This window comes from Bufo gargarizans, chromosome 5 (genome assembly GCF_014858855.1).
Source record: "Bufo gargarizans isolate SCDJY-AF-19 chromosome 5, ASM1485885v1, whole genome shotgun sequence".
Taxonomy (NCBI): domain Eukaryota; kingdom Metazoa; phylum Chordata; class Amphibia; order Anura; family Bufonidae; genus Bufo; species Bufo gargarizans.
In genome coordinates, this window is record NC_058084.1 from 88,122,752 (window position 1) to 88,138,951 (window position 16,200).

General features: G+C 47.2%; 1 protein-coding gene across 1 annotated transcript in view; it reads left to right on the plus strand.

Moving 5' to 3' along the window:
- Nucleotides 1-13,247, plus strand: part of MTDH (metadherin) — a 33,009-nt gene extending 19,762 nt beyond the window's left edge. Inside the window, exons 8-12 of the mRNA XM_044295822.1 lie at nucleotides 3,377-3,501; nucleotides 6,060-6,176; nucleotides 7,941-8,051; nucleotides 9,405-9,561; nucleotides 10,770-13,247. Of these exons, the coding sequence (XP_044151757.1) occupies nucleotides 3,377-3,501; nucleotides 6,060-6,176; nucleotides 7,941-8,051; nucleotides 9,405-9,561; nucleotides 10,770-10,840 (581 nt within the window). The 3' untranslated portion in view covers nucleotides 10,841-13,247. The remainder of the gene's footprint in view (nucleotides 1-3,376; nucleotides 3,502-6,059; nucleotides 6,177-7,940; nucleotides 8,052-9,404; nucleotides 9,562-10,769) is intronic.
- Nucleotides 13,248-16,200: the final 2,953 nt, after the last annotated feature.

The following is a 16,200-nucleotide window of genomic DNA, read 5'->3' on the forward strand; positions in this document are numbered from 1 at the left end:
GTTTCGCGCAGGCGCAGTGGACACTGTAGTCTGCGCCCGTGCGGACTACTGGCACTGGCTTCAACTTGTACACTGCGCATGCGCCGGCTCCCTGCGCACCCTGATCGGACCGGAAAATACTTTTTTCTCTGCGCAAGTCGGTCAAAATTATCATAGTCTTCTCCGGTCCGTGCAGGGTGCGCAGGGAGCCGGCGCATGCGCAGTGGACGAGTTGAAGCCGGTGCCAGTAGTCCGCACGGGCGCAGACTACAGTGTCCACTGAGCCCGTGCGAGACTACGAAGCAGAGATTACATCACGTCAGGATAGTGTAGTGAATAAATTAAGTAGTAGGCGCTGCTGGGCTCCGGATCGATGGGCGCGGCTGGGCTCCAACATATCGTGGGACAACCCCTTGGGCTCCTGACAGAGGTGATTTACATATCAATAAGATCGCTTTTTATAAGAATATAAGGCACACAGAGCATAAACGGAGGGATCATTGTAAACACTGCATGAAGATTAATGGGCACATATGTAGATATTTATATCGTTAATCCTGGTGACAGAATCCCTGTAAGACGACAAAAAATTCAAAAAATAGACATTTTCCAAGTCCCAGCACACCCACCAATTGCATTCCTCAGCTGCTATATGTACATTGTATAGCGGCTGTGCTTAGCATTGCAGCACAGCCCTATTGATTTGAATGGGGCTGAGCTGCAACTAGTCAGCATGACCGATGTACGGTGACGTCTCTGGCCTAGAAAGCTGATGCAAAACAAGTGTCTGGTGTCCTTTTGGAGGTGCCATCATCCTGGTCTGTATATTTTAAATGTTTCACTTGTATTGATTTTTCAAGTCTAGGGGTGGCGCCATATGGTATTATGTTACCTCCCACACATATATGCCCCTTCTTGTGGCTTTTGTCTGTCAGTGCCTTTTCATGTGCTTTTATCATGTATTTTTAAAGATTTATTTGGTATACTTTGTACATTTGTGTTCGCAGTGTGCTTTTGATATTCTATATAGGTGGTTTGAGTTTTCTTTATGCACCTGCAATTATTCTATCGTTCTTAGGGCTCTTTCACACCTGCGTTCTTTTCTTCGGGCATAGAGTTCCGTAGTCGGGGCTCTATGCCGGAAGAATCCTGATCAGTTTTATCCTAATGCATTCTGAATAGAGTGAAATCCGTTCAGGATGTCTTCAGTTCCGGAACGGAGCGTTTTTTGGCCGGAGAAAATACCGCAGCATGCTGCGCTTTTTGCTCCGGCCAAAAATCCTGAACACTTGCCGCAAGGCCGGATCCGGAATTAATGCCCATTGAAAGGCATTGATCCGGATCCGGCCTTAAGCTAAACGTCGGTTCGGCGCATTGCCGGATCCGACGTTTAGCTTTTTTGAATGGTTACCATGGCTGCCGGGACGCTGAAGTCCTGGCAGCCATGGGAAAGTGGAGCGGGGAGCAGCATACTTGCCATCCGTGCGGCTCCCGGGGCGCTCCAGAGTGACGTCAGGGCGCCCCACGCGCATGGATGACGTGATCACATGGCACGTCATCCATGCGCATGGGGCGCTCTGACGTCATTCTGGAGCGCCCCGGGAGCCGCGCGGACTGTAAGTATACCGCTCCCTGCTCCTACTATGGCAACCAGGACTTTAATAGCGTCCTGGGTGCCATAGTAACACTGAAAGCATTTTGAAGACGGATCCGTCTTCAAATGCTTTCAGTACACTTGTGTTTTTCCGGATCCGGCGTGTAATTCCGGCAAGTGGAGTACACGACGGATCCGGACAACGCAAGTGTGAAAGAGGCCTTAGTGACCCATTTTGATGTGCTGGCCTAGGAAGAGGCAGTGGCACTCGCAGAGCACCTAGGCTTTTTTAAGGCTACTTTCACACTAGCGTTTTTAGTTTTCCGGAATTGAGATCCGTCCTAGGGGCTCAATACACGAAAAAAACACTTGGTTTTTGTCCCCATTCATTTTCAATAGGGACAAAACAGAACGGAATGCTCCAAAATTCGTCTTGGCTATGTTAAAGGGAACCTGTCACCCAAAAATCGCCTATTAAGCTGTTTACAGTACCTTATAGTGCTGTATACTCGTTTCTTGATGCACTTTTTGTTCGTTTTCCCGCATGTCTGCTCATTCAGAAATCGATGTTATATTCAGCTGCTGCCCCGTGCTTCAAGTCAGGCTTGAAGTCACGGGGGCAGCGGCCTCGGCGTCTTACATGGCCCTCTCCCCGCCCCCTGCCTCTGTTACTGACAGCCGAACTCCGAATCCGGGACCGCGCTCAACGGCCGCATGCGCAGTAAAGGGCGGCAGGAGCGCGGTCCCGGCTGCCGCGCGTACTACGCGCCGTCTTACTTTCGCCACACTGCGCATGCGCCCGACATCCTGTATCAAACGCGCCCGCGCCCAGATGCCGGGCGCGGGCGCGTTTGATACAGGATGTCGGGCGCATGCGCAGTGCGGCGAAAGTAAGACGGCGCGTAGTACGCGCGGCAGCCGGGACCGCGCTCCTGCCGCCCTTTACTGCGCATGCGGCCGTTGAGCGCGGTCCCGGATTCGGAGTTCGGCTGTCAGTAACAGAGGCAGGGGGCGGGGAGAGGGCCATGTAAGACGCCGAGGCCGCTGCCCCCGTGACTTCAAGCCTGACTTGAAGCACGGGGCAGCAGCTGAATATAACATCGATTTCTAAATGAGCATACATGCTGCAAAACTAACAAAAAGTGCATCAGGAAACGAGTATACAGCACTATAAGGTACTGTAAACAGCTTAATAGGCGATTTTTGGGTGACAGGTTCCCTTTAAACACAATACAACCAGATCCGTTCATGGCGAATATAGACTGTTGTATTATCGGTAACGGAAGCGTTTTTGTTGTACCCTGCTGGATCCAGTAAAAACGTTAGTGTGAAAGTAGCCCAAGAGCTAAATGGCGGGGGTCCCAGTTGTCTGACCCCTGCAGACCTGATGTGGAGGATCTGGCACCCTGACTGTGGGCTGTGAGAGGCAAGCACTTTATAGTCCACAAAATACTGGGTTTTGTTTTTGTGGGATTCCATTGTGTTGAAAAGCCAAGCTCAGCGATAGGCAAACTGCGGCTCTCCAGCTGTTGCAGAACTACAACTCCCAGCATGCAAAGACTGCCTACAGCTTTCAGCCTACATCAGGGCATGGTGGGAGTTGTAGTTAGGCAAACTGCGGCTCTCCAGCTGTTGCAAATCACTGGCCTAGCTGATGCATACTGCCATAATGTATTGCAAAAGGACCACAGAAGCCTATGGGAATGTCCGGCATTTGTGTGAATAGTCTGTCAGGGGTATCCAAGGAAAACCTAATGGAATTGCATTTTTCTTCCCTTTTTCTGGTAATATTAATATCCGCAGATGGTCCTAATTCAGGCGACCCCAGTTCTGACTGGAGTGCACCAGCGGAGGAGTGGGGTAACTATGGAGAAGAGGAACCAGCACCAGGCAAACAGAATAAGAAGGCGGAGCAAGAAGTCTCTAAGGTAAAGGTAATAGCTGTATTTTGGCGGTTGCTGTATGAAATGTGCATCATTATGAGTAATGTGGGCACTCTTTGACCTAGGTAAAAGAATGGTGGCTGTGTGGCACAACTATATCTCATCATCGTGTCATTTTACGCTTGAAAATGACACCTAGAGAAAGTTTTAATTCCATCTTTGTAGACACTGGGCACATTTATCTGTGCTACAAAAGTGGCGTAGATTCCTGAATGAATGCGCATGCCATGTTTGCGCTAGGATTTGTGACTTTTTGCACTTGTCACAAGGCCTCCATGGCCCAACAGGTTGAATATCATTTTATACAAGAAGCTGGAGTAAACTTTAGCTGAAATCTACACCATTTGATAGCTAGAGTTCAGTTTCTGGTATACAGTTACAGGGCTCCAGATGGCGACCAAAATGATTGCAAATGCGACCTAGAATTGCAAAATGGCGACAAGACTTTGTAGTCTTGTCGCCATTTGCTCCTAGACCCTCGGCTGCTCTGCCGCTTTAAGAAGAACTGGATTTCATACAGCAAACAGACGGCAATCCAATAATCGTTCCGCACAGTACAGAGCTTTGTTATTAGAGAGGAGGCTGCTGATTGGTCATAGTATCCGCGGGCTGCCCTGCCATTGGCTGCGCCTCTCACACCCCCATTCTCCCGCGCTGAACACAGTAGCAGCTCGCTCTTCAGTCATGAGAACAGGGAGCCGCTCCATGCCGACTGCTCCACAGAACAGGTTAGCTTGAGAAGTTTCAGCGCATACTTAACATTCCACAGTCAGTCACCCCTGCGCTGCCGCTGCTAAAGGCTACTCCTTATGTCTTTATGGCCCTGATAACACTCAGGGGGCCGCTGCTGGTGCTCTGTGTGAGCTCCTTGCCTGGGCTCACAAAACTTATCTTAAGGGAAGAAAAGGGTTAATAGGAGCCCCGCGCTGGTCAAGACACTAAAAAGCCAGTGAACCATATATCTTTCAATAGTCCGTGCTTAGTAGGAGGAGATAACCTCCCCTCCTACTAAGCACGGACTATGGAGAGATATACGATTCACTGGCTTTTTAGTTACTTGACCAGCGCGGGACTCCTATTAACCCTTTACATACTTAACATTAGCAAGTGGTGAGATGACTGATCACCTCACCACTTGCTAATGGCTGCTGCTGCCCAGTATCCCCCGCCTACCTAACTCTGAGTTTCCTATTTTATGCTGAAGTGTGGGGGGGGGGGGGGGGGGGGGGGGGGGGAATGGGCTTTTCTGGTGTGAGCCCGATAAGTGCCATTGACCAGTTCCATCGGTTGGTGCACGTGCGGCGGTATGAGGGAGCACTCCGCCATTCATACAGCCTACGATGCGGAGATGCCACTGCTGGGGAGGCTCAAGTGTGGCTGGCAGTGAAGGTGTTAAAGCCACAGGGCTGCCGGTCATTAAAGTAACTAGCTTGGTATAACAGGCGGATATAAGGGGCAGCCGCGCAGCCCACCTAGTCCTTGCTGGACTCTGATCATGCACCCTCCCTATCCGCTCTTCCCAAACTATGGGCCCACTTACCAGCTTTAGCCCCCTTAATACAAATCCAAGGGGCCCTACTGAAAGCCTCCCTCCAAGTGGGCCCCAGGGCCCATGAAGTCTGCCCTTCCCTTTTGACTGCCTGGATAACTACCGGTGGGCTCAGCTGTAAGCCTTGCTCAGCCAGCTGGGGCTAAGCCGCTCTTGCACCAAAGTAGGGGTTCAGGTGAACCCTAGAGTGGACACGTCTGTTCAGTGTTCACTGGGACCCCGTATGCTGAAGAGCCGCACGGGGTGGCCCCTACTGTGCCGTGTGTACTATGCACAAATTTGGAGGGAGAGTGTGAGGTCCTATTAACCCTGATAGAGCTCTATCAGGGTGAATAGGACAAGGGATGAAAGATCCCAGGTTCTAGCCCCTAAAGGCGCGAAATAGTTATTAAATAAAAAGAAAAAAAAAGGTTAAAAAAAACATACACCAAAATATTAAGTTTAAATCACCCCCTTGCCCAATTTTACATATAAAATATATAAACAATACAAAAAAATACATATCGCGACGCCCAAAAAAAAGTGCGAACTATTAAAATATTTTAACATATGCAATTGAGGATCTAGGAGAAACGGGGGCATTACAGTTACACCTAGAGGCTCTGCTCTCTGCAGCTGCCGCACCCTCTGCACTTTAATTGACAGGGCCAGGTGCGATGACGTATTCACTGTCTGGCCCTGTTAAAGTGGAGAGGGCGCATCAGAGCCTCTAGGTGTAACGGCAACGCCCCTGTTGCTCCTAGAGGCTCATTTGCATATAATAAAGCATAATTGTTCTCAGCAATGCAGGCACATATGAACATGGGACCAACAGATGCCTTCAGCTGCCAAGTGCACATGTAACAGGTCAGCCAGTGTCATAGGTACAAATCTGCTGACAGATGCCCTTCACTGTATTCAATTAATACCTGTCAATTTTAGCTGGTGGCAGCTTTATTTTTAAAGGATTTGAAACTATTTTTTATGTAACCCAATTGTGGTTTGTGTGCTGCAGGTTTCTGATGATAATAAAGAAAAGGAAGATGGAGCTGCTCAGGGTTCTGCTGGCAGCAAAACTAAGAAGAAGAAGAAGAAAAAGAAGCAAGGAGATGAATCTGGTTCTGCCACACAGGTATCAGTACCTTTTAGTCCTCCTTACAACATTTTAAGGTATTAGGGAAAAGCTATGTTTATGTAAGAGAGGTTAAAGTGTAACATTTGTAGACTTCTATTGAGAGTGGCGGGGAGAGGCAGACACACAGATGCTGCTGCTAGTCCCATACAACACGAATAGTGCACCCCACTGATCAGTTGGTTATTCTCCCATCCACCAAAATACCCCTTTTAAAGTCCCAGAGAATCCCTTTTAAGCATGATTTTACTGTAAAGTTCTTAAAGAACTGTTGCCTGTTTTGGAGCATATTTTTGTTTGGTTATATTGTCACTGGGACCTTCCAGGTCACATCCTGCGCCTGTAGATTACGTTTTATTTTTGCTTTATCTTATTACTGTCCAGAATAGGAGCTCCTCCACCCTCAGTCCAGTCGAGGAGCAGTGTAACGACTCCTTTCTGCCCTGACTGACCAGAATCTCTGTATGGACTAGGGTTGTTGTGATACCAAAATTTTTGATTCTATTTCGATACCATAAAAAAAGTATTGCGATACTCTATACCGTTTGATACCACGTGGAAAAAAAAAATTGCGCTAAAAAAGCCACGTGCATTTCGCATTTAAAAAAATGCCAAATCGCACAGTATTTCTTTTTTTATTTCTTTTTTTATATTTTAATAGTTTGGACTTTTCAGACGTGGCAATATGTTTGTTTATATATTTATATGTAAAATTGTAAGAGGGGTGATTTATACTTATAATTGTGTTTGTTTTTTTTAGAACTATTTCCCACTTAGGGTCTAGAACCTGGGATCGTTTCATCCCTAGTCCTATTAACCCTAATAGAGCTCTATTAGGGTGAAGAGGACCTTACACTCTGCTGCCCTGTGCATAGTACACACAGCAGCAGGGAGATTACCATGGTAGCTAGGGCTTCAGTAGCCTCCTGGCTGCCATGGTAACCGATCAGAGCCCCAGGATTACACAGTGCTCCGATCAGAAACTGCCACCAATAAGGAGGAGGGGAGGGAACCCTGTGGCCCCTGCCACCAATGATTTTAATACTGGGGGGACAGGGAGAGTGACTCCTCCTCTGTGCTGCTGAGGGAACATGAGGGCGCTGACAGCAGTGCGCTACATGTTTTCTGATGCTAGGCTGCGCAGTAGGGCAGCCTAGTATCGATTTTAAATGTTAAATCCCTGGTATCGGCGGGACAAAAGTATCGCTATTTCAATACCTGCAACAACCCTAGTATGGACATGAACAAAGTGGCTGCTACATGACAATAGTTTGTATGGTGTTGTGTGTTTTTTTGTTTTTTTTTTGTGAATATTGGCTAAGCTTGTCCATATTTTAGCTTGATCGCTTAAAGGGGTATTCCGGTTAGATTATCTGCTATCCACAAGATATAGGGATAACTATTAGATCAGCGGACATCCTACCGCTGGCAGCCCCACTGATCACAAGAATGGGGTCCTGTACCCCCTGCAGCCCTCGTGAAATGAAATGAACGGAGCGGTTCTGGAGATAGCAGAGTACAGCGCTCGGTTATCTTCGGGATTGCCATAGAAATTAATAGAGCGGCAGTACACATGCCCATCCGCAGTACACATGCCCATCCAGTAATAGGACCCCCACTGATCTAATAGCTATCCCCTATCCTGTGGATTGGAAATAACTTTATCTAACTGGAATATCCCTTTTAACATTCAACATTTTTTTGAAAACTAACTAGAATTGTCAGTGGCTATATGGTGACATTTTATCATGTCTTATATTTCAGGAAGCAGAAAGCACAAGGGCTGCTGTGGACTCCTACAAAGAGAATTCGGTCCCAGCTTCATTACCCCCTGTAATCCCCCCAGTAGTTGCAAAAAATAATGTGCCGAAAGAGGTATGTTCGAGTTTGATTCATAGCACATCATAACTTACAGTAACTAAACCTTTACATAAACTTGAATTTGTTGTCCCTAATGCCCTAATAAAAAAACGATTTCTACGGCTACTTTCACACTAGCGTTTCTATTTTCCGGTATTGAGATCTGTCATAGGGTCTCAATACATGAAAAAAAAACTCTTCCGTTTTTGTCCCCATTCATTGTCAATGAGGACAAAACATAACTGAACCGAATGCTCCAAAATGCGTTCCGTTCCGTTTGGTTGCGTTCCCATACCAGAGAGCAAACCGCAGCAAGCGGAGCAAGACCCACAATGCAAGTCAATGGGGACGGAGCTGTTTAACTCTGACACAATAGAAAATGGAGCTGTCCCCCATTAACTTTCAATGGAGCTCATGACCGATCCGTTTTGGCTATGTTAAAGATAATACAGCCGGATCCGTTCATAACGGATGCAGATGGTTGTATTATCAGTAACGGAAGTGTTTTTGCTGGATCCAAAACGCTAGTGTGAAAGTAGCCTAATATACTTTTCCCTGCCTAAAGCTCACCAAAACTCTGTTCTCTGTACACTGCTGGCAGCTCAGCGGTGTACGGAGTACATTTTATCAATGGGGCAGGAGCACATATTGATGCTCCTGCCCGTGGCCCCTGGAGGATTACTAACTCTTGACATGGCACATCGGTACCCATGTACTATGCCAGGATTAGCTGAGCAGAGAGGGCATGCTGCTAAGCTAAGAGAAGTGTATCGTCCACGGAGCATGGGCAGGAGCAGCAATATGCGCTTCTTCCCGTACACACAGCAGTGTGTAGAATGCCTCCCTCAAGTGTGCAATTGTGTCCCCAGCCTCACACACCAAAGAGGGATGATTACTTAGGCTACTGATAACTTTGAAATGCACTTTATGAACCACATGTGCCTGGGAGTCTCTCTGCTCTCCTCAGGCTGGTCACAAGTTTGTGAAGGGAAGTCTAGACCAGTATAGTACTGGCAGACTGCCTGCATGAGGACACGCCCAGCAGCTCTGAGAGGACAGCACAATACTGCTTTACAACAGCAGAGCAGTTACCATCCAAAAACACAGCGCCCAGATCCCTGGGGAGGCTTGGATATATTCCAAACCACATCCCAGCCAGGACATGCGTGTTTTTTTTTTTAAAGATATTTTTGAAAAATCAGTTACCCCATATGCAGAGAGCTTTTGAGAAATTTAGACAAGGTGACAATTTTAAAGAATTAATAATTAACCCTTATGCAAGTACAAGAATTAGTGAACAGCATCTTAAACGTTTAGTGGTGCATTGTTTGCATATATTGATATTTAATTGTTCTAAATTTGTTTTAGAAAAAAACTGTGCAAGAGAAGCGCTCTCGTACTATAATACCTGAGGCTCCTGTATCTGCCATGCATAAAACTTCTGAGAAGGGCCCAGCCCAAGTGAAGCAGCAGGAGGCCAACACTTCCGTTACCAAGCAGAACAGTGTGTCTCCACCTTCACAAGGTAATGCTTAATTGCTGCTCCGTTCACATTTTCACTGGAGTACTAGTGGTGATCCTCCTACCAATAAACTATCACCTGTTGCTAAATGTTTCATGGGAAAGCAAATTTAAAGGCATTGTCCCAGTTTATTAAAACTTAGCCCGATGCCAATAAATTGTACAAAAAAAAAAAAAATTATCCTATGCTCACCTGTTTCTCCTGCTCTGTCCTCAGCTCTTTGTATGCAACAATGAAGGTGACATCGGCATGTATTACACATGTCCACTGCTCCCCTCACTGTCTGTATACCACTGAGACCAGTGATAGACAGCAGCGGTCACATAAGAATTACATTTTCCTTTTAAGTCACCGCTGCAGTCTTGTATACCAAGAACTGGAGGCTGACCTTAGGTGCTGTGCTAAAAACTGTCTAGGAGACGGACGAGTATAGGATTATTTTTTGTTTTGTACAGTTTACTGGCATTGGGCTAAGTTTTAAATAACTGACAACCCTGTTAATGGAGAGGTTTTTAAGGACACAGCTCCAACCAGAACGAAGCGGGGAAATGACTGTAGGGTGCATGCGCAGCCACCCTCCATTCATTTCAATGGGGCCGCCGAAAATAGCTGAGCGGTGGCTCGGCTATTTCCATCTGCCCCATAGAAATGAATGTTGGCAGGGGCCGTGCATGCACGGTGTGCTCCCATTCACTTGTATGGGAGCAGCACTTGGTGGTGGATGGACCCCGGGAAACTGAGCGTCTTCCAGCCACAGCTCTCCCCGTTTCATTCTCGTAGGTGCGGGTCCCAGAGGTGGCACCAGCACCTATCGCACAATGGGGGCATATCCCCTTTCACATGAGCGAGTTCCATGCATTGGATGACGTGCGTCAGTGAGGGCACCCATCCTGACCTCCCAGGAATGACAGGTCCATAGCATTATATTGATTTATGATGCTATGTAACTCTTACAGTTGTGGAGGGTATTGTATTACACTGACGCCATGATGTCAGTGCTTTAAAATACATTCCCGAACTGTAAGGGTTACATAGCCTTATAAATCAGTATGATGCTATGTGACCCCGGCAGTGATGGGAGGTCAGGATGGGTGCTCTCGCTGACACTCTGCAAGTCCAATGTGTGGAGCTTGCTGGTGTAAAAGGGGCCTAAAAGTTGATTGGAATTCAATAAGCCTGTTTCTAATTTTTTAAAAATCTTACCCTTTCAGCCAAGTCTGAAGAAAGTTGGGAGTCCCCAAAACAAGTGGTGAAGAAGAAAAAGGCCAGGAGAGAAACGTGATTTTCTTTAATCGCTGGGAAAAAAAAACATGTTCAGACACTCATGAAGATTATGCTGTTTATGCAATAATTTGTGAACATGTACAGAATTTTATAACGTCTGCATTTTTAAAAGAACCTGCTGTCAATGTGACCTCCCTACAGGCAGGAAGGAGAAAAAAAAAAAAAAGAAAGACAAAGTAACTGAATCATGGATGAGATCGAGACCATACAGTGACGATGGAATCGTGCAGAACATCACATTTGCCAACGGAGAACTTTTCATTTGATACAGAACAGACTTTAATTCTGCTAAATGGTGACCTGTTTACATTCATATTGTGCCCTGTCTAAGTCTCTGAGAGAACAGATCATATGCGGGGACTCCCTGTGAAATAACAGCTCTGCCATCTATTGTCCTTTTTTTATTATTGGTGGCTATTGTTATACGGTAGCAGCGTGCCAGCCTGTCATTTTACCAATCGTTCGCGTTTCATGGGATGTGTGAGCCGTCATGCAGTGAACAGGAGACTGAATTGTGATCTAGTGAATGTATGAGCAGTTTCACTCTTACTTTTGTTGGTTTTGCTAGAATCGTCCTCTATTTTGTATTAGGTTTAGCTTTTTAGGGCGTGTCCCCCTTTTCTTTTTCATCATACTGTTATAATACTTGCACTCTAGCCATAGCTTGGCTAATAATCAAGTTTTCAAGGATGGCTGTCGGCGACAAAGCTTTTATTTTTATTTTTTAGGGCTACCATTGGTTATTAATGAGGCAGCCATTCTTGTCCAATTACGTGAGCTATACTGGATATGTGTATGGTCGTGGTGGCTTCAGACAGCTTTAATTGACGTTGTCAAGACCTCCAATAATCAGGAATGTTTTTTACTGCCTTAACCTGTAGTCTTTAGTATTCATGAACAAAATTAGTGTTTTTATAATACAATATAATCATTAAAAAGATACATGACTAGTCCTGACAGTAGTGCCTCCCCCACCCCCAAAGCTTACAACCTGTCAAATTTGTGTCAGTGTCAACAAGACGTGTGGAATTCATCACCCTTCATAGGCAATGTAATTGCGTTCATTACAATTTACAGCTAACTTTGTATCTATCCATTGTGCATGGTGAGACGGACCTTGTAAATAGCCTTACTGAATGTTCTGAAACTACAAGACAATTGTGGATCGAGATAGCCATGTCCTTCTACATAACGCCTGATCATGCTGTGATCAGTATAATCCTGCCCTATACGGTTCAGCATGGTAAGCTTCCACCTGTGGCCATTTCTGGTTCGAGAAGGGTGATGGTAAAAAAAATAATTACCGAAGGGGATAGGTCATCAATATGAGATCGGGAGGCAGGGGTCCGACTCCTGGGATCCCTGCCGATCAGCTGTAGGAAGAGGCAGCTGCACTCCTTAAGCGCTTAGACATCTTCCTAGGCTATGTGACTTCACAAACATCAGTCACAAGGCCAGGCGCAGCTCTGCTCCATTCAAGCGAATGGGGCAAAGCTGTGATACCAAGCACAGCTGCTATACAATGTATGGTGCTGGTCTTGGTGAGCTGCAAGGAGGCAGCTGATCTGTGGGTGAACCGGGAGTCAAACTCCCACCGATCTCATATTGATGACCTATCCTGAGAATGTCATCAATTATGTAAATCCCAGAGAACCTCTTTTAAAAATGGTGTTTCCTTCGGAGTATTCCTTGGATATGCCATCGGAGGAAGGACCACCAGTCCTGAGCATAGAGATGTAGGGCTGGGTCAGAGCTGCCGCCCCTTCTGTTTTTTGCCTGAACAGTGGCACTCCCAGCCACCCGCTGTGTAGAGGAGCTGTATTTGGCTCCAGCTTGAATGGAGCTGTGCTGCAGTTTCCCTGCACCGTCACCTAAGGCCTAGTGATCGTCCCATCACAAGTGAAGGCATATGCCTTTCAAGAGGAAAGGGGGGTACAGGTTTAGAAAAAAAGGGTCTGATTGTTTTCGAAAAACAGCGCTGCTCTTGTTCGTAGATTGTCTATCTGGTATTGCAGCTCAAACGCATTGACTGGAGTGAAGAGTGGAGGACTTCTTAGAGGAGCTGTTCAGAATTGGGGGGGCAAAAGTGAGATTGGCATCTGCCAAGAGGTGATTAGAGCTGCACTGATGCCACTAGTACCCAGTGACTAGATCAACTGCAAAGATGCTTTTACTGATCATTGGCAGTGAATTAACTTTAATATTTTGGGGGAAAAAATAAAAAATTCCTGGAGGGGGGGGGGGGGTAATCCCTGGAAATCTATTCCTAATTTTTACACAAATGTATTAAATCTAGACAATTCCAGTTGCAGGAACATGTCAAGTGCATTCACATGTTCAAAACCTTTTGTTTAATTCAGTGATATTTCTAAGTTGATTTTGTTTAAATAAATCTTGCAAATCCAGCGTGTCTTATCGGTTGTGGTAGATTTCAGTGTATATCATATTTTTTATTTTTTGACTGCTAAAAGGGTGAAACCCGTAGGCGGAGTGTTGCACTTCACCTTGCTTCCTGTTGCATTACCCCCTTCCACAAGTGATCCACTAGCGGAGAATAACTAAACACTTCGGGATGCTGCAATTCAACTACCCACCGGCTCTAGGTGCCTTCGCTTAAGTTGATTTTGTTTAAATAAATCTTGCAAATCCAGCATGTCTTATCGGTTGTGGTAGATTTCAGTGTATATCATATTTTTTATTTTTTGACTGCTAAAAGGGTGAAACCCACACAAAGAATTGACATGCTGTGGATTTTAAAATCCGCACAACAGGTCAGTTTCCTGCATGGGGAAAAAAAATGCAGTGTACATGAGATTTGTCTAATCCCATGCACTTTGCTGGTACCGTTAGTGTGTTTTCTCGCCCATATCCATTGGGGGACACAGGAACTGTGGGTATAGCTATGTCCTCTAGGAGGCATTGACACTAGGCAAAAGCTGTGAGCCCCTCCCATGGCAGCTATTACCCCCTCCAGCCTGGAGAGAGAGCTTTAGTTTTAGCTTAGTTTCTGCAGGAGGCAAGACCTCCCTGCCTTATGCAGGGCGGCTTACTTAGCCGATTTTTATTTTTCCTTTCTCCCTTTTAGGCTTGGGAAACAGTCGCCCAGCCTCTGTTATCCTGAGGAGCGAGGTAGGAGTCCCTCACCTCCCCACAGAAGCAAAAGGAGGATCCAGGGCAGCCCAGCTCCCCTGGTTCCCGCCAGCCAAGGGGTCACCTAGGTCTGCCAAAGAAAGACCCTCCTGCCACTCTGGTGCCAGCTGCTGAGGAGGTAACCCTGCTCAAAAAAGTGACCTTGTGGTCCACTTAGGGAGGGTGAAGAGAAGAAGATGAGGTGAGTACATGGGGCTAGGTAAGTATGGTTAACCCTCTTCCCCCCTTCCCGTCTATTGTGTCGCACTGCAACATGTGACATACTGCGACGCAACAGTCGCAAAAAAAAAAAAATTACAGTCGCAAAAAAATCCATTCTGTTGCGCGACTATCGTCGTGTAGACCTAGCCTAAGACAGTACTTCTCACTCCCCCTCTAGGCTGACGGCTATACTAGCTCATAGGGGGTTAATAACCATGGCCTCTGGGGAATCGCTGATTCACTCAGCGAAAAGAGAGGAGTGCAGCGGACTCCCACTCCCTGCTATCCACCACCATATTCCGCCCCTTTCGGGAGCGGGCGCCAAAAGGGTTAATGCTGCCACAGATGATATCGCGGTCTCCTCGTGTGCCGCGGAGCATTTTTATAACATTGGGTACTCTGGCTGCGTGGGTGGCTACCTCTACCCGACTCGGGTTCCGGCGGCGGGGGCAATTCGCGCTCTGCTCCAGGTCCTGCTTTCCCTGGCTGTCCGGCAGTGTTCCAATTTGGCCATGAATGAAACAGGACCCAGCTCTGCGCAATCCTACTAGGCCACAACTTCATCCCCTGGTGTGGGGGGGGGGGGGGGGCGGCGGGCGGGCGGCGAGCTGGCATGAATTCTTCCCGCCTAACTGTTCCCCTCACCCTGTAGCCAGCTGAGCACCGCCCCTGGTCTTCTAGGCACTTAACCCAGCCACTTCTTTTAGGCCAGCGCCTGGTTGTCAAGGGGTTAGAAGGCAGTGCAGTGGCTTGATATTCAAGAATTAACCCTTCATACCGCTTATCTCAGTTGTATAAAAAAAAAAAGAGCATTTTATATGGGCCTCAGCACACATCATAACCGTGTGGTACCAGACTGGGCCCATGCCCTGTCCCGGTCACAGGAGGACCTCTCATAGTCCCAATATGCTCCTACTCAGCCGCTTGGTTGATAATTATTCTGCATGCACCTGCGCAATACAGTGACGGAGGACCCCTGAAGTATTCCCAATACGCCCTCCGGGCCGTTTGGCTGACCATCCTCCACCTGTGCAGTCAAAGGAGGACATCTGACCTTCCCAATCCACCCTCCTGGGTCGTTTAGTTGATATTTCTCCACCTGCGCAAGCCAGTGGAGTACCTCTGGAAGTCCTAATCCACTCTTCTGGGTCGTTTGGTTGATAATGCTCCACCTGCGCAATTCAATAGAGGACCTCTGTCCATCCCAATCCACCCTCTGGGGTTGTTTGGTTGATAATGCACCACCTGCACAATCCGGTAGAGGGACCTCTAGAAGTTCCCAATCCACCCCCTGGGTAGTTTGGTTGGTAAGTCCACAACTGCCAGGGGCGAGATTCTGAGGGATAGACCTACGCGCAAGGGGACCACAGCAGGACATCTTTTCTCCTCGAATATCTCCGCACCCCCACCCTTCCTCCCTGGGTCACACTCGGACACACCCTCCCTTCCCCGGAGAGGGTCAGTCCGGGATGGGGGATCACTGATTTAGACCCTGACATGAATCAGAAGCAATCTCCCAAGATTACGTCCACGGTGGCTAGCAGTACTTCTCGTAAGCATTGCCCCCTTCCATAGGCGGAGTAATTGAAATACAGTATTTGCCTTATACATTATCCCCTGCCATAGGTGGACTAAGTACAATAACACTGTTTTCATGGTCGGGCGTATACATTCCCCCTTCCCCATAGGTGGCGGAATTGCATCTCCACTGGGTTCAGTACCTACCGTATGCATTAGCCCCTTCCTTAGGTGGCGCGATGACATTATCACTGGTTACAATGTGTGCTGTATACATTACCCCCTTTCATAGGTCCAATAATTGCACTCCCACGGGGTACAGAACTCGGCATATGCACTAGTTTCCGCCATGGCCAATAACCCCCCTTCATAGGGGCAGTATTTCCCTACCACTGGCTTAAGTACTTGCCGTATGCATTCCACCTTCCATAGGTAGGGTAATTGCACTACCATTGCATATGGTCCCGACTGTCCTGCTATCCCTTTCCG